Source organism: Thermobia domestica, chromosome 8 (assembly GCF_964235325.1).
Source record: "Thermobia domestica chromosome 8, izTheDome1.hap1.1, whole genome shotgun sequence".
Taxonomy (NCBI): Eukaryota; Metazoa; Arthropoda; class Insecta; order Zygentoma; family Lepismatidae; genus Thermobia; species Thermobia domestica.
This window is the reverse complement of record NC_137461.1, coordinates 262,677,079-262,703,884: the sequence shown is the minus strand read 5'-3', so window position 1 is coordinate 262,703,884 and position 26,806 is coordinate 262,677,079. Positions and strand designations below refer to the sequence as shown.

Here is a 26,806-nt window from a genome sequence, read left to right as displayed (position 1 = left end):
GTTTTGTATACTAGTATGAAGATGTTGAATCCGACTAAACTACATTCAAACATGTCCGTTCACGGGATAAATGACCTCAAAATGAGATATTTTAACTACCGCTTATGCCAGTTGTAAAAGTGTCCACACTTGGATACATTTCTAATTGCGGTTTATATACTAATATGAAGATGCTGAATCCAATTTAACTACTTTTAAACATATCCGTTCATGGGGTCACAGAATAAATTACTTCAAAGTGAGATATTGAACTACTGCTTATACCAATTGTAAAAATGCCAAAAGTGTCCACGCTTGGATACGTTTCTAATTGTGTTTTATGTACTAATATGGAGATACTGAATCCAACTAAACTACAGTGATTTAAACATATCCATTAATAGGGTTACGGGATAAATGACCTGAAAGTGGGATATTTGAACTACTGCTTATTCTCATTGTAAAGATGTCCACGCTTGGATACATTTCTAATTCCGCTTTATATATTAATATGAAGATACTGAATCGAGTTGAACTACTTTCAAACACATTCGTTCATGGACTCACAGGATAAATGACCTCAAAGTGGGATATTTGAACTACCGCTTATGCTCATTGTAAAAGTGCCCACGCTTGGTATATTTCTAATTGTATATTGTATTTTTGAGTACAGTGAATTTAATGAAAATATTTTAAAATAAATCCGTCGATATGGTCACTCCAGAAAAACGGGGCACATATATTCACTTATGTCTCAAATTTGAGGTCATTTTTCTTGTGACCCAGTAGACAGATATCTTTTAAAATAGTTATATTGGATGTAGCATTCTCAGATTAGTGTGGAAAGTGTAATTAGGAATGTATTCAAGCGTGGACACATTTTACCAGTATCATGAACGTTTTTTTAAATCAAAAATATCCATATCAAAGTTGAGTCGAAGAAATATGTTAAAGCATTTTCGTTTTTTTAAAAATAAAAAGTCATATAGTGCATTTCCCAACTTGCATTATACTAATGCAGGAATATAGATCAACAGATTATTCGCATCTACGGAGGGAGAAGAGTAAACAGCAATGTTAAGGATGCAATAAGATTAGAAAGGAGAAGTCTGAACGCAAAATATTGACTGTAGAATGGCTATCTCTGTCATTGGTTGGTTATGCTGTGACAAGCGTGGGGCACAAGACGCTTGACACTAAGGGCCTTATGCAGAGTCGTTATTATGACGTGTGATTCGTGCCATATTAAAGAGTTCGATTAACATATGTTTCCTGCAGTAGTCAGGCTTTTAGTATGACGCTAATCATACGTCAAAACGACTCTGCATAAGGCGGTAAGAGTTTGGAGCACCTCACAATGCGAGTCGTCTGCTAGCACTGAACAGAGTCCAAACGAGAACTTAACCCAACGTATTTTGCATCAGTGTGACTGCGGAATGAGAAAATTGAAGCTCATGGATTTGCTAATAGACATACCAAAGCACAAAGAACAAATCACCCGTAATATTTTTCTACATTCCATGACTTCACTTTATGTTTCCTTCAAGTTGTTATCACGTCTATATACAAGCTCTACCAAGATATGTAATTACTGTTTATTAGGTTCCACGGTTCAATTTAAAAACAAGATAAACAAATAAGAATGATGTCTATGATGAACAGTTGAAGCATAATGTTATATGTCGGCCTCTTTATCATATGCATTTGAATCACAGAAATGATGTCTTTTTTCAAAGTTTAAACTTAAAGAATTATTGCTTCGTTACGCATATGATTTTAAGTGTCATATGCAATGAACATTTATGGAAGCCAAGGGGGTTTAAGCTCCCTAATCAACTAAAGAAAAAAACTTCGGTATAAGCTTAATACTACTTTTAATTATTGTGATGGTTTGAAAATTAAATTTAAAAAAATGAAGAAATCTCCTACATTATTGTGTGTTCATATTTCTACCGTATCTTTAAAAGATGCACTCAGGAGAACCAGAACCAGTGTTTGTAGTTTGAGAGAATTTTCTCTAATCTAGAGAAATTTGGTAGGTAAATTTAGCGAAAAGAGAGAAAGGGACTTTCTTCGATAAAAGTGAAAACCCAGCGAAATTTGGCACTGACTGGTTGACCAATATAAGTGCTTAAATTTTTCTTCTTCTTCAGAAATAAACCAATACATTAGCAATAGTGTATATATATATATGTATATATATATATATATATATGTGTGTGTGTGTGTGTGTGTGTGTGTGTTCAAAATAGCATAATTTGCATTCATTGTTGACAGTGTATTTGTGTGTTTTTTTTAAAAAATAAAAAAGTGAAGGAGAAAATAAAAATAACAGAAGCAAACAGAAAATGAACAAAAGTTATACGTAGTTGGCACTTCTTTTAATGTAATTAAATTAATCTTATCATGCAACTTCTGTCACAGAAATTGAACACTCAACAAAATAGGGAAAATTTGATAAGAAAAGGAAAAATTTTGTCAGTCCAGGGAAATTTTCCTAAGAAAATCTACGAACACTCCCAAGGAGTTGACGGGAACCCGACACCAAACTATACCATCTCTCACTATTGATTCCTGTCGCATTCTATTATTACGAAAATAATCCTAATATTCTACATCTAATGGCAGGAATAAGTTGAAATGATCACAACATTTGAACTCTGTACAGGGTGGTTCGGAAGTGAGCGTACCCCTCTTTAGTTTCAACAGTATAGTGTTAGTTATGCTAGAATGTCTGTACGCAATTACCTTGAAGTCTTAAGCTTCTTAAGAGTCATAAACATCGGTATGATCACCATCCATGTCGTAACACAGCTGAATTCTGCGCCAAGTTCTCGCAGATGTTTTGCGGAGATACTCCGGAGTCACGAGGGTGAAGGCGTGTTCCTCAGCTGCTAATAATTCCTGCGTTGTGTGATATCGAGTGTTTCTTACTTGTTGCTTTATGAAACCCCAGAGAGCATTGTTTGGTGTCGTCAGATCGGGACTTCTTGGAGGCCAGGCAAAAGGAGATGGTGAAGATGCACAACTTCTTCCAATCCAGCGGCCACGAAACGTCTGATTGAGGTAATTGCCAAGCAAAAAACAGCATAAAATAAATGAACATGAGCAGCAATGTTGCCAGAGAATGTCAGGCAATGTTACCAGACAATGCCAAGCAATGTTACCAAACAAATGGAGGGTAAAATCTAAAACCGTCAGAAAACCCCAATTAGAGGTACGCCCACTTCCGGACCACGCTGTACACTATGATCACCTATTGAAGAATGACTGTGATAGGTTCCAGCGAAAAACGAGAGCGCGGCTTCCTATTGCGCATTCGAATTTCATTCACCTTCCAACCGGCTCCCGAGTCTAGTAGTCATTCAATTTTCAATTGAGTAGAGAAGCAGTAGTTAATTGACGTAAGTAATACGTTTCTGGTTCTTGAAAATACTCTCATAGTTCGTGAGTAATAGGTTTATGAAAAATACATTGTAAGGAGTGACTTTTATAATAGATTTAAATCTTGTTACATGTATACTTAAATAATTTAAAAATGAAGAGAAACTTATCAAAGGATAAACGCGTGTTCATACTTCAAATACAGTGGTTACATCACATGACCACAATTTTTGTCTGAGGAATTGTGAAAGTTAAAGTTTTAACACACTAAAGACAATTTTAAAAATTACGGAACCGAAGAAATTACGGATCTAGTGCGGAGATACATTTTGAAAAAAATAACTTTGTAAATTATCATCCAACATCATTAATGATGTACTATGTCCTTTTGTGCTTAAAAGTATAATTTGTGCATTGAAAATGATATAGAACACTGAATACTTGATTTAGATTTCGTAACTTAATAAACAAATTGTAATAATTTTATGGTTTCCAAATAATACCAGGCTGTCCCAGAACTCCTGCACCATCAGCACACTGACTTGTATGAGGTAAAACTTTGGGAGGATAGGTAGCACCACCACTGAAAACTGTTGGCAAGCATAAAGCATGGCAAAAGCCACAAATGCGTTTGATGCAAAAAGAGCGTAAAATCGCTTACGCCCTTATTACATCAAACTCCTCAATTGTAACAGGAGATGAGAAGTGGATGTTTTTGAAAAACCCTGCCATACATAAACAGTGGGTAAAAAAAGAAGAGGAAGCCCTAGCCAATAAGAAACAGGACAGATTTGAGAAAAACTCATGTTGTGTGTTCGGTGGAATATTGACGGGATAATTCATTTTGTGTTTGTTCTAAAGGGTCGTGCTGCAACATGTGAACTGTATTCTGAACAGTTACGCCGAATGTATGCCATTCTGAACGAGAAATATCCGGCATTAACTAGAAGGAAGATATTATTGCTGCAAATTGACAATGCTCTGAGTCATCGGTCTCAAAGTGTGACCAACACCCTGGCTGAACTTTACTGGTTTAAGTTGTTACCTGATCCTGCCTATAGTCCAGATGTTGCACCCTCAGATTATGTTTTCTTTCGCTCTCCCATTTGTTGTATGGTCGGCAAATCAATTCATATGATGAGGTGCATGCTGCCTGTCGCGAGTTTTTCAATTCTAAACCTGCCACTTGGTATCGCTATCAGATTGAACTGTTATTTCAAAGATGGGTGAAGGTCATCGAACATGATAGCCTGTACTTTCCTAATTAAAGGTTTGTCTTTATTTCTGATATATGTACGTATTTCATTTTCCTTCTTGTATGGTGCAAAACTTTTGGGACAGCCTGGTATATCTCAAATACATTTTCGTCAAATGACTGACACCGCACCATGTACATAATAATAGGGGAAAGGGGGGTAATGACACGCGGTTTTTTTTTTCAATTGATCAGAACAGCAATGACAGAGCACCCAAGGAATCTAATGAATAGTGCTGTACATGCCTACGTATGTTTACTATGAAATAACTCGGAAATTACTCTCCGTTGTAAGATTGAAACCTTACACTGCGTGCAATTACCCTGCAGTTTAGGGTAATAGCATTCAACAGTTGAGTTCTTAGTTTAAATCGGTTTTAAATCTTCCTTATGATGGTCTTCCCTAAAGGTATTTGCTTTCTTCACTCTTTTTATTGCAGAAGAGCCTTATGACGCATTACTATTAGAATTTCTGAGCTTTGGTGACTTCCCTTAATGGGCCAGTGACTACCAGATCAGAAACGTCAAGTCCATTGCACCATGAGGAAGGTCTTCCTCCATATTCCCCTCAGTCTGATTACAGCACTGATGACTTGCAGCAAAAGCAGTATCTATACAGACGTCTGGATTCATGGGATTCACACTTTTCAAAGCCTGATGAGGCATTTTTAACGCTGCACACCTTCTCAAACGCAACTTTAAAATTTTTGGGAACGTCACCAAGTTCAATTTGTTCGTACGGATGTCGGCGCATCTAGGGACGTAAATAAGGGCTCCGCAGACCCCGCATTGCGGGGGGGCCTCAAGCCATAAAGGGGCCCCAAATCATAAAGTGGGACTTAGAGAAGGTGCCCCAGTCCACGCTGTCTGCGGGGTGGCCCCCCAAGCCTTTAGTTACGCCACTGCGCATCCATGAATAACAAGCATCATTGTATGCACATTTGAGGAGATTGAACACTGAAATATCTAAAGGCTGTAATTTCCCAGACAGCACAATGCACGTACAGTATTCGTATAGTACATGTACAATTGCACGGATGCAACATGTGCATCATTTGTATAAATGCACGCCTGTACATGTGATGCACATATACATGCCAGGTCCTATTCAACATCTTCACGTGCACAGAACATGTGCAATGCATACGTACACGTCCTGCACAAGTGATTTACACCTACCGAGCAGGTGATTTACAAGTAGCACGTATTCGATTTACATGTAGTTCACAGGTGATTTACATGTAGGACAGCGGTGATTTACACGTAGCACACAAGTGATTTACATGTAGCACACAGGTGATTTACACGCAGTAACCAGGTGATTTACATGTAGGACAGAGATGATTTACACGCAGTTCCCAGGTGATTTACATGTAGGACAGAGATGATTTACACGTAACACGCTGGTGAATTACACGCAGTACCCAGGTGATCTACATGTAGGACATAGGTGATTAACACGCAGTACCCAGATGATTTACATGTAGGACAGAGGTGATTTACACGCAGTACCCAGCTGATTTACATGTACGATAGAGATGATTTGAAACAGTACCCAGATGACTTACATGTACTGCACAGGTGATTTCCTCGTAGTACAGAGGTGATGTAAAAGCAAATTCGAGATGCAACGCAAAAAAGAAGTTTATATATTTGATGCCTTACGCAGTAACACCATCTATAACTGCAAAGATTTTTTTTTTATTGCTAGCCGAGGCTAGCGCCCGCCCAAAGGGTTACGCCCTTTATTCGGGATGAGGGAGTGAAGGAAGCTGGGGATGTAATAGTACTTGTAGTTGGTTAATGGAGGTTCTTATTTATTTATTTATTTATTTATTTATTCCAATAAATCCAAATCAATAATGGTCATTATGGCCTTTTGGCCATAATCATTAGGAGCGGAAAGTGAGTCAGGAGTTGAGGACAATTATGATAATACAAAGTAACATATACAATACTAATTAATATATACAAAACAAATAAATATAAAGAATAGAAATTAAGATATACAATACAAATTAATATATGTATAAGCGATACTATAGAAAATGATGGTCATGTGATGAGATGAGTGTGAGGTGCGATTGACGATACAACACTAGGGAAATGTTAGTCGGACGAATGCAGGTTATCTTCTTATCCAGGGGCTGCTCTGGATATAATGGAGACATGGGGAGCCCTGTTAGTACGGAAGGATTACTGTGCGACATATGATGGAAGTATGTAAGGTGAGTTCAAGTCTGTTATGTAATCTTCGATGATTGGTAGTAATGGACTGTTGGGCGGGAGAGTATAATGATAGATTGTGAATAATAGAGATAATGGTGTATGGCGTAAGGGTGCAGAGGACTTGCGAAATGTAGCATCATGGTGCATGGTGTCGAATAGCATAGGATGATGATTCTGGAATCGCTTCGTTATATAGCGAAGTCGCAAATCTTCTAGGTGGTACACAAGGTTGGCGAAGGGGGTCCGAGCATACAGATCTCTGGTAGGACTAGGAAGCCTAATACGGTAAGCAAGACGTAGGACATGGCGTTCTAAAATGAGCAGGCGTTTGTAAAAGGAAATCGGGGCATCGACCCAAGCTGTATACCCATACGTCAAGACAGGCCGCATGAATACTTTATAGGTGTTCAAGACCGTATTTGCTTGGAGACCCCAAGTGGTACCTATAAGGCGACGGAGGAGGTTGAGGCGGTTTGTAGCTTTAGCTGTGATGCGTTTAAGATGAGCATTCCAATTCAGCTGAGAATCGAAAGTTATGCCGAGATAGGTGACTGTTTTGCTTGCGGAGATAGGTGAATTATCGATCTGTAGACGGATTCTTGTGGGATTACGATGGATGCGGCTGCGTGAACCAGGAGGAAGAAACACAATTGCCTGGGTCTTATCCGCATTGATTTTCAGACGCCAATGTTGACACCAGGTGAAGAAAGAATTTATGGCTTCTTGGAGAATATGATTAATCTGATGAATAGTGTTGCCAGTGGCTAGGAAGGCCGTGTCATCAGCGTATTGGAATAGACTGATATTGAGAGGAAGGCGAGGGAAGTCCGCCACGTACAGTAAATACAGTAAAGGGGAAAGGGCGGAACCTTGTGGAACACCTGAACGAATGAAGACAGGATGTGAGAGAGTGTTGTTAATTGAGATATATGTCAGTCGGCAGGAAAGGAAGTGAAAGATGAAGCGAATATAGCAATATGGAAGGTGAAATGAGTACAGTTTATACAAGAGTCCGCTATGCCAAACTTTGTCGAATGCTTTTTCTAAATCAAAGAGTACAAGACAAGAAGGTTTCATGAGGTTGTATTGATTGGTGATATGTGTTGTGAGGCGAAGAAGTTGATCATTAATACTGAAAGATGGTCTAAAGCCTGCTTGATGAATAGGGATGGAGTCGTGAGCAGTGAGATGGATATGAAGACGGGAGACTAAGATTCGTTCAAGGATTTTACTGAAGACTAAAGTAAGTTGTATAGGGCGGTATGATGAGACAGAGGTTGCTGGCTTACCGGGTTTCAGAAACATTAAAGTTTTAGAAGTTTTCCAGTCGGCGGGAATAAATCCTGTACGGAGAACAAAGGTAAAAATCAGGGAGAGTAAGTAGAGCAGAGCATAAGGACCCTCTTTGATATGGCGATAGGTAATAGTATCAATACCAGGAGCGGTATTGCGTTTACGAGCAATGACATTATGAATTTCAGCGACTGTGATGGGTACCGTGAGCGGTGAATTGGGTGGAAGAGCGTGATCGGGATTTGGTTGTAAGGCAGATGCATGGAGATTAAGATTGTCGGCCGGATGATTACGATTTGGGATGGTGGGTGAGAGTGGAGTGAAGATATCCTGAAGGTAATGAGCAAAAGCATTTGCTTTCTCAGTATCGGTATGGAGAGGAGTGTCATTCACAATTAACGGATATGGAGTGCTAGAAGATTTACCAGTGAGTTGATTAAATCTCTTCCAGAATTTTGTGGGATGCGTATTTTCTGATAAGGTATTACATGTTTTGATCCAGTTACGTTTCTTGTATGCTACAATGTAATTATGCACAGTTCGTTGGTATTGACGAGATAAGCGAAGCGATTCCAGATTGCCGGTACGTTTGTAGTCCCTATACAATTGTCGCGAGCGACGAATCAAAGGCAAGTATTGAGGCGGTAAGGTAGGTTTGTACGGATGAAGAGGGGTGTGCGGAATATATTTAGAGGATGCTTGTTGGATGCTGTGAGTGATCGTATGAAGAGTGTTATATAAATCTTGTTCGGTGGTGGGAGTAGTAATGTTTTCTAACTGGGTAGTGAGATAATTACGGTAGTTCGGCCAATCTGCTCTATCGTACCGAGGAATGAGCCTGGGAGGTATGGCAGGAGGAACTGGAAGGTGCTGGCCGTGGGGAGTGATGATAAGCTTTATAGGCACGTGGTCGCTGCCCATGGGATCCAGCACATCCACTTGTATCTGAGAAAGTAAATTGGATGATGTAATGACGACATCAGGTGTAGTGTTACTGCTGGGTCTGGTAGGTTTTGGGAGGTTATGGATAAATCCAGTGGTATGAGTTTGGATGTATGTGCGAAAGGCCGATTTTTGTCTATCGGAGCGACTGTGGAAGTTAATGTCTGCCATGATAATATAACTGCGAAATGAGTTTGAAATAAACTGAAAGAACTGCAAAGGAATGGGATGTCCAGGTCGGATGTATATGGTGGCTACTGTTACATAACATTGTTGGAAATATAAGGTACTGATTATGTGTTCGGGCAAGGATTGTATCCCAGAGCTATGGAGTCTATGAGGAATTGTAGGAGGGAATCCGATAGCTACGCCACCATTGGCGCGACGTGAGGGCGCAAGGCAGTCGTGACGGAGTATATGGTATAACGGTAATTTGCAATGTGAGGCAGAAGTAAGATAGGTTTCATTCAGTAAGAAGCAATTAATATGTTCTTCCAAAAGTAGTTGTTCAAACAAAGGTTTATTTTTAGCTAAAGAGCGAATATTTAAAAACAAAAAATTGATGGCCATAATCAGCGTGATGATCAGTAGATGTGGCAAGGTGTTAGACAGCAGTTTCATAAGGAATTGAGTGAAAATGAACATAGTTGCCAGAGTACGTACCAGTGAAATTAATGTGGAAGATGCTTTTGGCAGCGAGATGAATTTGCTGAAGGATATGTTGTCTGAGGAACGGATGGATGTTTTGTAGAGAGACTGTAAGAAATGTAAGGAATTGATTAATCGTGACAGGATCGGAAGCTGAAGCTGGAGCAGGGGTAATGTCTGGCGATTCATGAGTACGAATAGGTACTGTGAGTTCAGGTTTCAGAGGTTCTGCACCCGGCTTCGCCTTACATTTATAGCTATAGGTAGGATGCTGAGCGTTACAAGTCGAGCATTTAGGAGGGTTGTTGAGATTCGTGCAGGCCTTCGTTGCATGAGGTCCTGTACAGAAGCCGCACTTTAGTTGATTTTTACACTCAGCTGTAGAATGGGAATTATACGACTGACATCGCTCGCATCGAACAGGCAGAGGTGGCGAGGAGCGAGAGGGTTCAACTCGATGACGTTTTAAATAAATATAAGCACCGTCACTTAGAAGATTGTCTATGGTGTCTTGGGAATTCGTAAGAACCCGCACCATATAAGTAGAACCATTAGCGTTCTTAATACGGATACACTTTAATACTGAATGTCCCTCAAGCTGTAATTCTTTGGTGATTTCCTCATCGCTGAATTGAGGGTCCACACCTCGTATGACAACAGAAAGTGCCGGTGGTTTACGAGGAGGCGGAGGCTGCTTTACTTGTTTAGGATTTAGCTTCTTAAGATCTGCTGATGGTCCGAAAATTTCATAAGAATAAGTGTTGCGTATGGTAGAGGATAGATTTGGATCTGGCGAGCGGATAATGATACCATTCTTGGTATGGATGAGTTGTTTGATGTTAGTTCTAGGAACGTACTTCAAAATTCGTAAATATAACTGACGAAGATCCTGGTATGTAGCAGCATAGTTCGTTAGAAGGAAGTCATAAATTGGTGGTTTAGATGACTTGAGCGGCGGGAAGTCTGCGTCCATGAGTTCATTAGAAGAAGAGGATGATTCACTCAATGTGTGAGGACGTTTTGAAGCTTGCTTGATTTGGTCAGTATTTATAGGAGCGGATGTACTGGATGGCAAATTTGAAGTTCCTGTAGTATTGGAATTGACTTCATGCCGATCCTTCCGCTTATCCCCTTTTGCTGATGGGATAGAAGGGCCCTGAACAACTTGGTGTGGTAATCCGGGATGCCCTGGACCTGGTCCGGGATCCATTACGCAAGCTTAGAAAGCCGCCAGATGAAGTAGGTAAGGTGAGGGTATATGAAGACCACCCGTTCGGATAGTGGTCTAGGTGGGCCTGAAGACGCTTGGCAACTGCGTAGGTATCAGCTGAGGTGGGCTTGATGAGTCTCTCAGCAGTTACACACAGTATGAAGCTTCTTCGACCAGGAATTTGGAAAGGATTCTCAAAAGACAACTGTTCTGACGTTTGGTACGTCACAGTTGATACGGTCGATATTGCTATCGACCTAGAAGAAGATCAACTGCAAAGATTTTTTTTTTTTTTTACACTGTTAAACCGCAGACGATAACGTCGTCTCTTCGGGAGTGATATATATGGTAAACATTGGTTATGATTGATACACATATATGGTCTATGAGATTCGGCTACAACAATAATAAAGAAAGTCACTTTATTCATACAGAGGTGAATTATTATTGTTGTGAAACATGTGATACAAAACAAGAAAAACAGATATGGATGGGGAAGGTTGAGATGTAAGTGCGTAAGACAGACAGCGGTCAATGTTTGGTTGAAATAATTAAAGGTATGCTTATTTGAAGAGCGGAGCGAATGATGTGATGAAGTGCATGGACGCCACAGTACACAGGGATGTGTTAGTATTCACAAATGAGCTTATCTTCTGTGTTGGGGCTACTCAACACTGATGATAGACATGGGGGAAGCCCTTGTTAGAAGGAAACTCACTGTGCAAACGATGGGTATATGTGCGGATTGAATTCTGATGGATGATAGGTAGCGAAGAAATGATGGTCAGGGTGCTCCGGATGTTTCTGGCCATAGATGGAGAGTAGATGCCGCAGTGGAGGATAGTAATACTTCGGCGAGGTGGAAAAGTTACTATCAAGATATATAGTGTCCATAAGCGTATGGTGCTGGGTTCTCCATTTCTTATCTACGTAGCGGGAGCGAAGATCTTCCAGATGGCGTGTGATGTGCGGAAATGTGATTCTTTCGTATAAGAGACGTGTGGGACTAGGCAAGCTTATTCGAAATGCGAGTCGCAAAGCGTGGCGTTCTATAATACGTAGGCGCTCGTAGAAATCATCATTCGCACTAACCCAGGCGGTGTGACCATGAGTGAGACATGGGCGAAGGAATACCTTGTAGGTGTTTAGGACGGTATCCGCGTGCAGGCCCCAGGTAGTACCAACCAGGCGTTTCAATAGATTTAATCGGTTTTGTGCTTTCTCTTTAATAGATAGAAGGTGAGGTTTCCAAGATAATTTGGCATCAAAAACTACCCCCAGGTATTTAACAGTAGTGCTGGGGTGGATAGGTACACCATCTACGTTAATAGCAAGTAAGGATGGATTGCGGCGTACTCGACTGCGTCTCTTATTTGGAAGTATTACCAGGGCTTGTGTTTTAGTACAATTCAATTTTAACTTCCATCGATTGCACCATTTGCTAAAAGCACCTATAGCATTTTGCAGAGAAATGTTGATTTGGTGCATAGTTTTGCAACAAGCCAGCAGTGCAGTATCATCTGCAAATGTGAAGGTGTAAATAGGCTCAGGCATCACGGGCAGGTCACTAACATACAATATATATAATAAAGGTGATAAGGCTGAACCTTGTGGGACACCAGTACAAGGAAAAATTGGAAAAGATAAACTATTATTAATGGAGATATATGCGAGACGATTCGTAAGAAAGTGGTACACCATACGTATATATGCGGCCGGAAGATCGAAGAAGTGTAACTTATATATAAGGCCATTATGCCACACGCGATCAAATGCCTTTTCAAGATCGAAGAGAAGAAGGCATGAGGGTGCAGTTCTATTATAATGGTTCGTGATGATGTTGCTAAGACGTAATAAGTTATCGAGGAGGCTATGTTCAGGTCGGAAACCTGCTTGGTGTTTAGGCAACAGATCATGAACTAACAGATGGCTATGGAGTCTCCGGACTATAATGCGCTCAAAGATTTTCCCCAGTGTGGAAGTGAGCTGAATGGGCCGATAAGAAGCTGGATCTGTTTTATCTTTATTAGGTTTCAGAAACATAAGTACTTTCGATACTTTCCAATCAGGTGGATAGTAGCCAGTTCTGAGAACAAAATTGTACAGGGTTGCCAAAATATGAAGTAAAATAGCAGGACCTTCTTTAATATGGCGGTAGGTAATGCCATCAAACCCTGGTGCCGTGTTTTTCTTGTGATTTATCACTTTCGTAATATCCAGGGGCGTTATTGGTGCCGTTAAAGGTTGCTGATCATCCAGTGTATGGTCCATGTTAATTCCAAGGTATCCATTATGAGGGTTTGTATATCTGGCAATGCGCCTATAAAGACTTGATCCATCTCGGAGAGAGGGTTCTGGCGTGAAGGTGGTCTGAAGAACTTGGGCAAATGCGTCAGCTTTCGCAGAGTCCGTTGTAAGAGCAGAATTCTTGTCGAGGAGAGGGTAGTGAGGAGTGCTGGTTTTCCCAATTAGCCGGTTGAAATGTTTCCAATACTTAGTTGGATGACTCTCCTCTGCTAAAGCATTAACTGTCTTTATCCAGTTGCGCTTTTTAAATGCTCGGATGTAATTTTGAACCATGCGAAGATACTGACGATGAAGTCGCAGTGTGGCTTCGTTACGGCTGTGGAGGTAATCCTTGTACGCTGTTCGAGCTAGAGATATGAGAGAGAGATAGTGAGGTGGTAATTTAGGCCGGTAAAGATTACCTGTGGTTTCCGGAATGTGATTGGCACCGCTGGTTTGAATGCTTTGCGTAATGCGATCTAAAGTCATGCCAAACGTAGAAATGTCAGATGGAAGTTGAATATCTGCTAGTGCGTCGTGTATATCCTGCCGGTACATTATCCAATTGGCACGGTCAAAATTTGGCCGAGAACGGAGAGTTTCTTGAGGTGGTTTTGATCGATTAGGAAAAACTATGTCTACCTTTACAGGATCATGATCGCTACCAATAGAATCGAGAACACTGACATCAAGATATGGAATTATACTAGATGAGGCAATTACCACATCAGGAGTTGTATTAGAGGATGGACGAGTTGCTCTCGGCAGTGGGCAAATTTCGCCGTTCGTGTGAGAAGTAATGAAATCAGAAAATAAACGTTTTTCAGTAGCATTTCTGCTATGGTAATTAATGTCAGCCATGATAATATACGAGCGAAAATTAGTATCCAGGTATGTGAAAAACGAAGTAGGTATGCGAACATGCGGTCGAACGTATATGGTTGCTACAGTGATAGGCCTTGATTTAAAATAAATGGTGACAATATTATGCTCCGGTAGAGGTTCGGTGAATTTGTGATGAATGGGTTTGATAGGTAACTTATGTTGAGTGCCAATAGCTGTTCCGCCATTTGCTCTCTGTCCCGGTGGTCCATCGTGGCGTGTGAATTGATAACCAGGAAAATAAACTGATTGTTTTGGAGTTAGGAAAGTTTCATTTAAGAGAAAACTGTGGACCTTATGTTCATGTAATAAAGCAGTAAGTAGGTCTTTCCTGGTACAGAGTGACTGGATATTAAGGTAAAGAAATGTTATAATAAAGCCCGTATCCATGATGTATGTCAGTTAAACTTGGGTTGTAAGAGGATGAATTTGAAAATGCACTGTCTGTCCAGAGTAGGTTGCTTTGACATCCAGGTTATAGAGTATTTTAGTTGCATATACAACTTGGTGGATTATGTGGGCCGCAAGAAAGGATGGATGTTCTGGAGAGCAAGACTAAAGAAGCGGATCATGTCTTCGACTGTAACGGGTTCTCGAAGAGAATTATGCGGAGGCACTGGCGTATCTGGTGTACGTAAAGGCACTACTAGGTCGGGTTTAGTAGGCTCTGCTTGAGGTTTGGCCTTACATTTGTAGCTATAGGTAGGATGTGCATCATGGCAGGTGTTGCAATTTGGTGGCGCTGCTCCGTTAGGGCAGTCTTTAGTAAGATGGTTTTGACCACAGTAACCACATTTAGAGGTATTCGGACAGTTAGGTGTCAGGTGCTGGTTATAAACCTGGCACTTTTCACATCGAATCGGAAGAGGTGGAGGTGTACGAGACGGTTCTACTTTATGGCGGTGTTTAAATATGTAGGCACCATATTGTAATAAATGGTCAATAGCTTGCTGTTCGTTTGTCAGAACTCGAACTAGATAGGTCGGACCAGTATTGTTGCGTATACGAATACATTTTTGAATGTTCACGCCTTCAGCAGTAAGTTCTTCTTCCACTTCCGAGTCAGTTATCTCGGGATCGACACCCTTGATGACGACGGATAACAGCGGTGGTTTCCTTGGTGGTGGACCTTGCGTCTGGCGTTTCGGTTGTAAAACAGTAATATTTGCATTTTTGCCAAAGATCTCAAAGGAAGCCTTGTTACGAACGTGTCTATGAAAATCTGGGTTCTTGGACTTGAGAATGACACCATTGTTAGTGAAACGAATCTCTGTTATTTCCAATCGTGGTACGTATTTAACAAGTTGTTGAAAAATATGCTTTGAATTCTTGAATTTTGTATCAAAGTTTGTGAGAAGGAAATTATAAATTTGATCGCGAGATGGAAGTGGTGTAGGGTCGGAGCTTGTTGAAGGTTGGATGTCCATACGCAAGTCCTGGTCATCATCAGTATTAACATTGGCCGCCTCAGGAGCAGACCCCGAACGGGGACGCTTATCAACTGACTTATCGGAGGTATCCGATTCCCGCCTAGTGCGCCTACGTTGATCCCTAGGCTGGGGAACTACAGGTGGTAGCCTATGCATTGGGCCAGCGGCCCTACAAAGTGATGGAGATAAATGTAAATGAATAGGTGATGTTCGGAACCAGCCAGAAAGAAATGAAATGAAATGAAATGAAGTGAAGTGAAGTGAAATGAAATGAAAACAAAAATACAGGTTTTAACCCTCCAAAAGGCGTATAGACCTTTTGTCCACCCTGTAAAAAGCGTATTTGCACCGATCTCAGAAATACATATTGCAATACTTCGTCATCGGAAGGTACAATAACTGCTTTAAGACAGGTTAGGCTTAACCCAAAGTAAGTGACTGCAAAGACATCACCTTCAAAGTATATAGCAAGTAACTAATAATTGTCAGTGAGAATTTTAGTTTTGGAGTTTATTATTTGCAACTAGCAAAGCTTTAGGTAGTATCTTTGACATGTTTGCCAAGTAAGTAATAACGCAACATATTCTGCTGTAATCGGTCAGGAAAATAATTTTGTAAACCTATGGACTGTCTGACAGTAGTTACACCAGTACAATGCTGCCACCTGTTGATCTGGTATCCTAGCTCAGTGGACGTTATGGAGTTTTTACAATCATTCAGCTGTTATTCGTCGAAAAGTCTCTATAACACCGCCTGGAGGAAAAACGACACCTACCAAAAATGGAGGTTACTTTCTGTTGATGAGAAGGAGAGTAAATGAATGAAAGTAAAAGTATATACTTGCACGGTATTATGGACGTCTCATACACATGTGCAATAGCCGTGCAAATACCCATGTGCACACAACGGCTTAAGCACCGGTAATTTAAATGTGCTTCATCCACGCAAATGCACATGTGCACATTCACTGCTCAAGTATCGGTTATGTACATGCGCTGCATCCACGCAAATGCACATGTGTACATAACGGCTACAGCACGGGTTATATAAATGTGTGTTTCATCCATGCAAATGCGCATGTGCACATAACGGCTTAAGCACGGGTTACGTACGTGCGCTGCATCCATGCAAAAGCACATGCGTACATAACGGCTTAAGCATGGGTTATATAAATATATGCTTCATCCATGCAAATGCACATGTGTACATAACGGCTACAGCACGGTTTATATAAATGTGTGCTTCATCCATGCAAATGCACATGTGCACATAACGGCTTAAGCACGGATTACGTACGTGCGCTGCATCCATGCAAATGCACATGTGCACATAACGGCTTAAGTACGGGTTCCGTACGTGCGCTTCATCCACGCAAATGCACATATGCACATAACGGCTTAAGTACGGGTTACGTGCGTGCGCTGCATCCACACAAATGCACATGTGTATATAACGGCTACAGCACGGGTTATATAAATGCGTACTTCATCCATGCAAATGCACATGTGCACATAGCGGCTTTAAGCACGGGTTCTGTACTTGTGCTTCATCCACGCAAATGCACATGTGTATGTAACTGCTTAGGCACGGGTTATATAAATGTGTACTTTATCCATGCAAATGCACATGTGCACATGCACGACTTAATCACTGGTTATGTACGTGTGCATAACCCACGTAAATGCACATGTGTACATACACGGGTTATGTATGTGTGTTTCATCCACGCAAATTCACGTGTACGGCTTATGCACGGGTTATGTATGTGTTCATCATCCACACAAATGCACATGTGCAAATGTACGGCTTATGCATGGATAGTGCACATGTGTCGTACACGTACGTGTTGTCTGGGTTAGCATTACAATGTGGTAGTAAAGAAATCATGATCACACAACTTGCTTTTGCATATTCGTAGGAAGAAAGTGACTATGGCTTTGATGATTGTCCATAATGAGAAGAATGGGATTCGGAAGGGAATGCGGCGTAGGATCCAAACTGCGTAAGAACAAAAAAATCAGCTTAAAACCTGTTTGGGATCCTACGCCGGTTTTTCCCTATATAACTTCAAAAAAAAAAATTATTACTTAATATTCTGTGATTATAAAATAATTGTTTTCTTTTTTATTGTTCAATTATATGACCATACCTATTTTGTCATCCTACGCCGGTTTCAGTTTCGGTCATACGCAGTTTGGATACTACGAAGTTTTGATCCTACGCATGTAACCCATTCTGAACAGATAGTTTAGTAATCTCTACAAAGGCTTTTAACCAAAGCATGAAGGTATCTTCATTTGACCATCCATTTATTGAAGACGTGTATATTGATCCATGTAGTCCTCTTCGTGTCTGTTCGTAATTCCTTTGTCTTGGATAAAGAAGCAGCGAGGGAACGTAAATTCCAGTTGAACTCACTGCCCAGATTACTTTAATGTTTCTTCCTCTTTCTAAGCTTGTTGCTACTCCAACTTGTTTTCGTCCTCTAGGAGCAAGAATTTTCTCGTGTTTTTGAACTATTGGGATTCCTGTTTTATCCCTGTTAAAAATTCCAGAAGGAGGGAAGTGGCGTTTGTCCATAAGTTGTCTGTAGTTGTCAAAAAAATTGTTCACTGCGTCTCTGTTGAAGCCCGTAATTCTCGCTAGAAATGTTGCTTCTGGTTTCCTGATGCTTACTTGTGGATTAAGTTTCAAAAATGCTTCAGCCCAGTCTCTACCAGCCATCTTAGTTTTTGTACAAAAATTGTTTGATAACTTGTTAGTGTTGCAAATTGAAAGGCAATTGGATGATGCGGCTCCATTAAAGTAATCCCATAGAAGAGGTTCGACAATGCCATGATATGGTGTTCGATTTCTTCTTCTTGCTGCGGCGTAAACATTGGTTTCCTTCCCATTCTTGGTCCACCAAAAACTCCTTTTCTTAATCTTGTTCTAATAATAGCTTCATAAATACCAAAAGATCTGGTAATCCCTCGGATTTTTCTTCACCCTTTCACAGCGTCCAACACCACCTTCAGTTGATCCTCTGTCCAGTTTGCTTTGTTAGTAGTCTTTGGAGGAAGATTTCACACCATCTACAAAGAAAGAAATTAAAATCAATTTCTTTCTTTATACACTTTATAAAATGGCAACGGTGTTGTAACAATGAACATTCTAAGAAGAAGGAAGGAAACATTGAACATATAATATTGTTATTGTGCAATACTTTTCCGAGCATGTTTAGCGGCTTAGAACTATTATTTGTGTACTTTTCGTGCAACAATGAGTAAGAGGGTTGTATATGCGTTCGAAAGCAACCACAGAAGTGTACGTGATATTTAATATAAATTTGAAACTGATAATTATTAGCAGAAGTCATTAAATAACTTTAAAAAATATTTGTAGGAATTAAAAGTTGATTTTACAAACCATATTTCGAACCTAACTCCTCTGTAGTTAGTTACTGTACTAAGCAGTGATCAAGAATTGCAGACGTACTTGTGAGATCACTACAGATACTCTACTAAGGAGTCTGACAGAAGATTCTCATCTTCTGGAGGGTTTTCCTTAAATTTTTAAAGGTAATTGTTGCATTCCCACTCTGACCAAATCTTTTGCCGCTTTCCTTGGATTGTACCACTTATCCGAACGGGGTGCTCTTTACCCGTATAAAGCCTACCTTATGCGGTGCATATTCTTTATCGCACCATGCATAAGCTTCCGGGATTAAGTCAAGAACCTACACTTAAACCACTGTCGGATGCCAAACGAGATCCCCAAAGTAATCGGCGTAGCCAACAGCTCTCGAAAGGTAGTTTAGAGTCTGTTAAGAAGAGATTCCGCTCTCGTTCTCCTACCTTTATCAAAGGTCTAGAGGATCCAGAACCGATGCAGACCACCGCATCAAATCCTACCATGTCCACTGTTGCTATGCAGCCACACTTGCTCGACCGAAACTATACTCTTCTTCTGACCAATTTCGATACTAAGTACAATAACACTTGTCATATCTTTAACCAAATCATTAAATACCTATCAAGAGCCAGTACTCACCAGGGGTAGTGTTATTATCAAGTCCGAAGATGAAAATTTCGGTACAACACTTTTTAATAAGGCGAGCAGAGTACCTAATGCAAGCCCATAGGTCGCAAAGGTTGGTGCATAATTATATTGTTGCTCACAAGCTGATTAGCTTGAGCAAAACCTGTAATAAACTGAACACAGAGTCACATCCAACGAAATATTGGGAAAAAAAATTCACCTTTTAAGTGGGCAAAAAATAAATTCATCTTATCCTCTTATACAGAATGACCAAACTTTACATACAGACAACGAGAAAGCAGATGCTTTCGCCGCCCATCTCCAATCTGTTTTTACACCTCCTACCTGCGCTCACCGCTGCAGTCCCAGAGTTTCTAAAGAAACAATAAACCAGCTATTATAGCCTTCCATCCATCACAGTTTAGACAACAATAATCCTTTAACTAAGGAAATCACTTCTGGAGATATTCTATCCGTCATTAAACGGAAACGTAGCACTGCCATCGGCTTTGACTAGATATCGTAGAGACTTCTTAAAGAATGTTCGGCCAACTTTTTCATTTTTCTGGCTACAATATATACATTTATACTTCGAACAGGTTACTATTCTTCCGATTGGAAAGTATCTAAAGTCTGTATGTTTTTGAAACCGAACAAACCATCACATTTTGTACAATCATATCATCCAATCCAACTAACCTCCACACTTGGTAGTCTTTGAAAAAATACTGATCTTACGTTTACACCCTTTTATCACTGATCATCAACTTTTACCACTTCATCAGGCTGGATTTAGACCCTAGTACAGTATAAATGATCAGTTACTTCGCCTAACCACCATCCTAACAACCACTACAATAAATCCCTTCCATCTTGTTTCATACTGGTGGATCTTGAAAAGGCATTCGATCGGATTTGGCACTACGGATTATCTTATAAACTGCTTAAATTGAGGCTTCTTCTCTCATATCTCAGAGTTATTTATTCCTTCACACTTAACCGTATTGCCTGTGTCCTAGGGTTAATATTTCGTTATTTCTAAATTATCCACTCAATGGGGTAATCATACGCACTCTTGTGTTCATGCGTGCTATTATCCCAAATCAGGCCATCTTGATTTTTTTTTTTTTTTTTTTTGTTCTTGACTGGCATGCGTAGATATTATGACAAAATACTAACTCTATTTTAATTCTAAATGGACTATTCATACATATTGACTACAAAAATACCGTACCCCAGAAGTAAGTTTGAACTTATCTTTAGGGAAAACTGGTGAAGTTTTTGAAGGAAAACAAAGATGGTCAATATATGGCCATGCTCCGCGTTCTCTCCAGCAATCTCCCACTCAAGTGAAGTTCATTGGGCACGATTTTGGTGACGTGGAGCACCATGCAGGCCTTCTTCTTTTGCTTCTTTGTAAACATTGAAGCACTTTGTAAACAATTATACACAGCGTGCCATTACCCCGTTTTCCCCTATCTCTTTCTTGTGTACTTCTCTCTGTACTTACATATACTTTTAAGAATAATTTTAATATCTTCTTACTTTTCCTCCTTATTACTACTATCATATCTACACAACTTTTAAGACATTTTAATTAATCTTCTTCCACTTATTTGTCAAGCAGAAAGCTAAACCCTCGGCTGTGGCTGAAGATCCTACTACCAAGCAGAGGAGTCAAATTGCAGACTCTAAAATTATAGAAGCTAGGCCGAATCTAAGAGTACAAGAAAAACTAACGGACGCAGGAGTTCAAAGGGTAATGAGTGTCTGTATTATATTAGTGAATAGAAATTAGTATTTAACTTTATAAAGAATGTACAAAAAAATGAAGTATCAGGATTGAAATGTACACCAATTTACAATCATTAAACCAAAAGGCGGGCTATGCACGATGAAATAAGTCCTACGGATTCTCTTCTGAGTTTTCTTAGGAAAAATGTTATAAAATATCTTATAGAAAATCCTATCCTTTCGTGCCATACACCTAGAAATTTTCCATGTCCTAACGAATGACATTGCCAAGTGTTGAGCCACAATGCATCGTTGTAAAAATGACGCCTACTGTAGAATATTACCACAGTCAGAATAGGATTATCTACTATATTAATTATGATATTAAAATGAAAAGTATGAGAACAGTGCGGTTATTTTTTCATTTTGATGGTATTCACTTTCTGATTTGAAGGATTCCGAGATATGGCTATATTATTAGATAATAACTGTAATCTAACTCTTTTTATATGCACATCCCGTTTTCTCTTTCTTCTAGATTACATAGCAAGAAGCTCCGAAACACATTTCTTGTTATTCTTTTCACTTTCTCTCACCTGATGTCGCTTAAATCGAAATGTTACGAATTTGCTTTCCGAAATAGAGCGTGCTTTATATAAGAGAATTCTCATGTTCGTTTAGAACATAGGAGATGACATGCGATCTGATACCATACATGTTGAGATTTTGACTTTACGAAAAATCATTAGAGATTTCCTAGGATCTATCCTATAATGCAGCGTTTCCCAACCGGTGTGCCGTGAATGGGCCACTGGTGTGCCGCGAGGAAATCGAAACAAAATTATTAATTCTATAGCAATCGAATTACAAAACTTAGGAAAAATATACATTTCTATTTCACACTACTATGAACCTCTACTATGAATCTACAATTTTAAGTTTCATACCGTGTTACTTTTTGTACATTTTTAATGCTGAAAAAAGTATTAATCATTGTTATGACCATTATTGCTTCTCTATTGTTACAGACTATTTCGTAACTTGAAAATTTAAAATATCATTCAATTTCTTCGACAAAGCAAACATGCATACAAATTACCTACATTTGTGTTTTAAAAGTAAAAGACATTTGTTTGTTCGTTCTTTATTTAGTGATCTTCATTCTTAGTGAAAGGTTGGATATAGTTGTCGAAAAAGAAAGCGTAGTTTTAAAAACCTGAGTCCAATATTTCATTGCAATTGTTTTCTATTTTTAAATTAGAATGAAAAATAAGCATAAGGATTTACCAAGGGGGAAAACTAGTGATCGAGTTTTCTTCTCTGTGAGAAGGAGATCAGTAATCACAGAAAATAATACCACTGTATTTTATGTTTACAAATAATAATATCTATAAGTGTGCCGCGAGAATTCAAGTTATACCCGTAGTGCGCCGCAAGTTGAAGAAGGTTGGGAAACGCTGCTATAGTGTATGGCAGGCCTTTAAGCGAGCTAGGGCAAAGGGAGAATCGTATAAATTATACAAACCGATTAGAGCGGAGCAAACGAAAATGAGAGAAGGAACAAGACTTGTTCTTCCTCCTCCAAATACTGGAGATATCTTTTGGAAGAAAAGAAAACTATCAACCGAACAGCGAAAGATTTTCCCTATGCATTCCGGTAGCCATTTTGGGAAAATTATCAAAGAATCACCTCTCAAGGATGAAGCCGCTTATGTGAGATAACTTTTGATCAAAGAAGTACATCTAAAGATGATCACCAGTGTAGCACATTATTTCATGAAGTACCTCGCTCGTAGATACGTTGTCGTATGCTAACACTATTTTTACAGTCCAATACAACTTTCTGTTTTGTATCAGTGGAAAGATAAGCACATGGCACTTACTGTAGAGTGTACAGAGGATACATATTGGGCATATGTTGTATATCTTTATTTTGCTAAGATACACTGTAAAAGGTATCTCATAAACTGATTCTAATTATTAAATGTAGAAGTTGAGTCATTCCGTATTATCTTAAGCTTAATTTGATAAATGACTGCTGCATGACAATCTTCAAATTTGATTCAACTCCTCACTGTAGGGCAGTCGTGGCCACATAGGGCAGTAGTGTCCACTACTGGTCGGCTGGCAAGTCGTGAGAGGTGACCCGCGGCGATCTGTACGTACTGTCTGTCTGGATCATTGTTATTGTCTCAAGCCGATACATCATCAAATATCGTATCAAATGTTTCAGCAAAGTGGAATTTGAAAGTCTACGATACCAAGTTGTGTGCAACTTTTGGGTTGGTTACATTTGATACAACTGTTCTAAAATAAAACATGTTCTGTACCCAAGGATCTTATAAAATAGAGGATATGCTCTTACAACAAAATCTTGAAGCCATGCGTCACAGTTTCGCCACCTCTACTCTGCCCACTCCGCCCAATAGGATCGCAATGTTTTGAGCCAACAATCATGGCGGAAACGAAAGTAGCCAATCAGACGATGGCAGAATCGAGAGTAGCCAATCAGACGTGCCGATGCTCGGTTGTTTTTTGGCTTCATCGATTTAATAGGATGAAGATACATATGGGCAGATCCTCGATTTATAACATCCTTGATTGTATCAAAGAAAACAAACGAAAATCACTGTGCGGTGACGTTAAACGTGGACACGGGAAGAAATTGAAATGTTTATTGATACCTACGAGCAGAATCTTGTTTTATTTTATAACTGTAAACTTAAAGAATATTACAATAAATACAAAAGCAAAGAAGCCTTGAAAAAAAAATGTGGCTGGAGTTAGGCTGGCAAGACCAGAGACTACAGGTTAGTAAGCGTTCACGTTTCACATGCATGGTTCATATTCTAATTGCTCCTTTATTTTAAGATTTCTGATTTTAACAGCTTATCTTTTTAAGTAATTGTCTCAAGCGAATACTGCGTTGCACTGTATGCCTACCAACAAATGTAACAATTGAATGAAGAAGTGCAAACTTATGAACTACAAAATTAACTTACACTAAAATTACAAATCTCTGAGCAAAGCAAAATTTATTTATAAAATAATAAATGTGTAACAGTTGCGCCAACTAACAACATATTGGCTTCGTCAGACACTGTGAAAACAAGAGAGAGTTGCATTTAAATATAACAGAATCTCAGAAAATGATTCTTATAGTGCGGTCTGTAAGTGCAATAATTTGTGTGGATCGTGCATTTCCGGTTACCAGCACGAAATTTGGTCAGAGCGTTTAACGTGACATGTAAATGAGAAAAAAGCCGGGAGACAGCTTCTCAATATGTTTTGTGTGACTCTGGGCGCCATCTTGAAAAATGGCCTACTTTTCACAAGTTCCCCAAATTTTGTCCGATTTACACCGTCTTTGGGCTCAAATTCACAGGCAAAACAACTATAGAAGACTGTGAACTGCTAGGCAATAACGGCAATAGCTTTAATTTCTTGAGGGGGGCTAGTGAAAGGGCACAGGTATTCTGGTGGGGGCAGTTATTTTGTGTACACCAAAAATAAGACTATTGTGTTACTTGACCTATATATCAAGTCAACATCTCTGGGAAGGGGACTCACGACAGGCCCGTATCCACGGGGGTCATGGGGGCCACCCCCTAAATTTCTACTGCCGCCCCTTAAGTTTTCACGGTAGGCTTGCAAGAGCAGATATTACAGTTAATATCTGTTGTTACTGTTGTTACAGCACTGTTGTTACTGTTTGTGAAAAGTGTGCGTAATGGTAATTTCATGCTTTATGTAGAAGTACTTCAGTCCATGTGTCCTTGGTACTTAGCTTTGGACCACGTACACTACGGGCGATGGTTACCAGTCTTTCTTCATACTCTGAAGCAACTTGCAGTTCGTCATCCTGATGTATTTAAGGAATTCTCTAAGGGGCATTTCACCAGTAGGAAATCTTACCGGCACTTTTCACGTATGTCAGACGACCACCTTCACGAACAGAACAACAAACTGATAAAAGAAAGTGGTTCTCTATGGGGAGCTGCCAATAACCCATTTACTCTTTTGAAGAAAATAGTTGTCCCGAAATCGCTCGTTTACTGGCTGAGTATGAAGACAGCTACTCTGCTGAGTTGCACGTATCGAGATCACACCACGAGGACACGAATGCATTTCAAAGCAAGTACAGGACACATGTGAAGAACCTGATTGATGTATTTCGTGATACTGGTAATCCTTTTGAAGAAGAGCATCTGTCTACAGTTAAGTTCACCAGACGTACAGCGCCAGAAGATTAGTGCCAGTCTGTTCGCATCGCAGCTACCACAGGAGCCAAAATGTATGAGGACTTCGTTTATAACCGTCTAATGACAAGCAAGCAGTCCATACACGATGCTATAAAGAAAGTTAATATGCAGCTTTTCAACTGTAGCTTGTTGAAAGTTCGTTGCAAAGATAAGATGAAACTTGCTAGTGCACACAAAGATTCTAACCTGTTCTGCAAGATGTTCATAGCATGTCAGGAAAGGGAGAGCGATATCAGAGAATTCTTTTCTCATGAGAACACAATTTAACCTCCATCAATATCTGAATTTGGAGATCTCAGACTTCCTACCTCTAAATCAGATATTTTGAAACGTTTTGAAAATTTTGATGTGTGTACAAGTACTATCATCCCCCATTCCTCTTGTCTTGTCGTCGATGGAGCGATGCTGGTACACCAACTGCAACCAGGAGCAGCAAAAACATTTGCAGAATATGCCGCATTCGAGACACTAAACGTGGTCTTTGACCGCTACATTGAAAAGAGCTTGAAAACACAGACGCGTCAGAAGCGTGGGCAGGGCAACCGCTTTGTTGTCAAGTCAACGGGACCGTTTCCAAACAATTTCCAGAAGTTCCTTGCAAACGATAACAACAAGGAAAGGTTATTTCATTACCTCGCAGAAATAATAACTGTAGCTGATATTTCAGAAAGAGAAATATTCTGCACAAGAGGAAATGAAGTCTTATCCTCTTCCTTAGACTTAGATATTACTGGTATTTCTCCCTCATCTCACATAGAAGCTGATGGAAGAACCTTCTGCACGTCCGTCATGCCGCAGAGAAGGGACACAAAAGTACAGTTGACTCTGATGTTGTTATCGCTCTCTTTGCGTTTCTGCATCTGTCACCCACTCTGGAGAAACCATGGATTGATTTTGGTTCTGCAAAAAAGCGACGTTTCATTCCTATACACACCATGTGCACGACCTTCTGGAACGATAGATTTGCTGTCTGTTGTCGTTTTTTTCACAGTTTTACGGGCTGACACAATGTCAGCCTTCCTTGGCGATGGCAAGACAAGTGCATGGAATACGTGGATGGCGTTTAGAGAAGTGGATACAGATTTCCGGGAACTGTCAGTCGTTCATTCTCACGATGTTGTAAGCTACCAATCTCGCATGCTAATCCAGCGATTTATGACGCTCATGTACAACATATCAAGTAATTACTTGCGAGGAACTCTACGAAACCAGACGTATTCTATTCAGCAAGAAAAATCGCACAATAGACAGA

The 26,806-nt window shown here is 39.8% G+C and overlaps 1 protein-coding gene across 12 annotated transcripts in view; it reads left to right on the top strand.

Moving 5' to 3' along the window:
* The window catches only part of LOC145693591 (uncharacterized), a 506,014-nt gene that overhangs the window by 135,981 nt on the left and 343,227 nt on the right, over positions 1 to 26,806 (top strand). For 10 of the 12 annotated variants that reach the window (XM_081769709.1, XM_081769703.1, XM_081769706.1 and 7 more), the window contains one exon: positions 21,183 to 21,317. The exons of 1 other annotated variant lie outside the window; for it this stretch is intronic. In XM_081769709.1, coding sequence (XP_081625835.1) covers positions 21,183 to 21,317 — 135 coding nt within the window. The remainder of the gene's footprint in view (positions 1 to 21,182; positions 21,318 to 26,806) is intronic. One more of the 12 variants, XM_081769704.1, reaches the window with a different exon arrangement.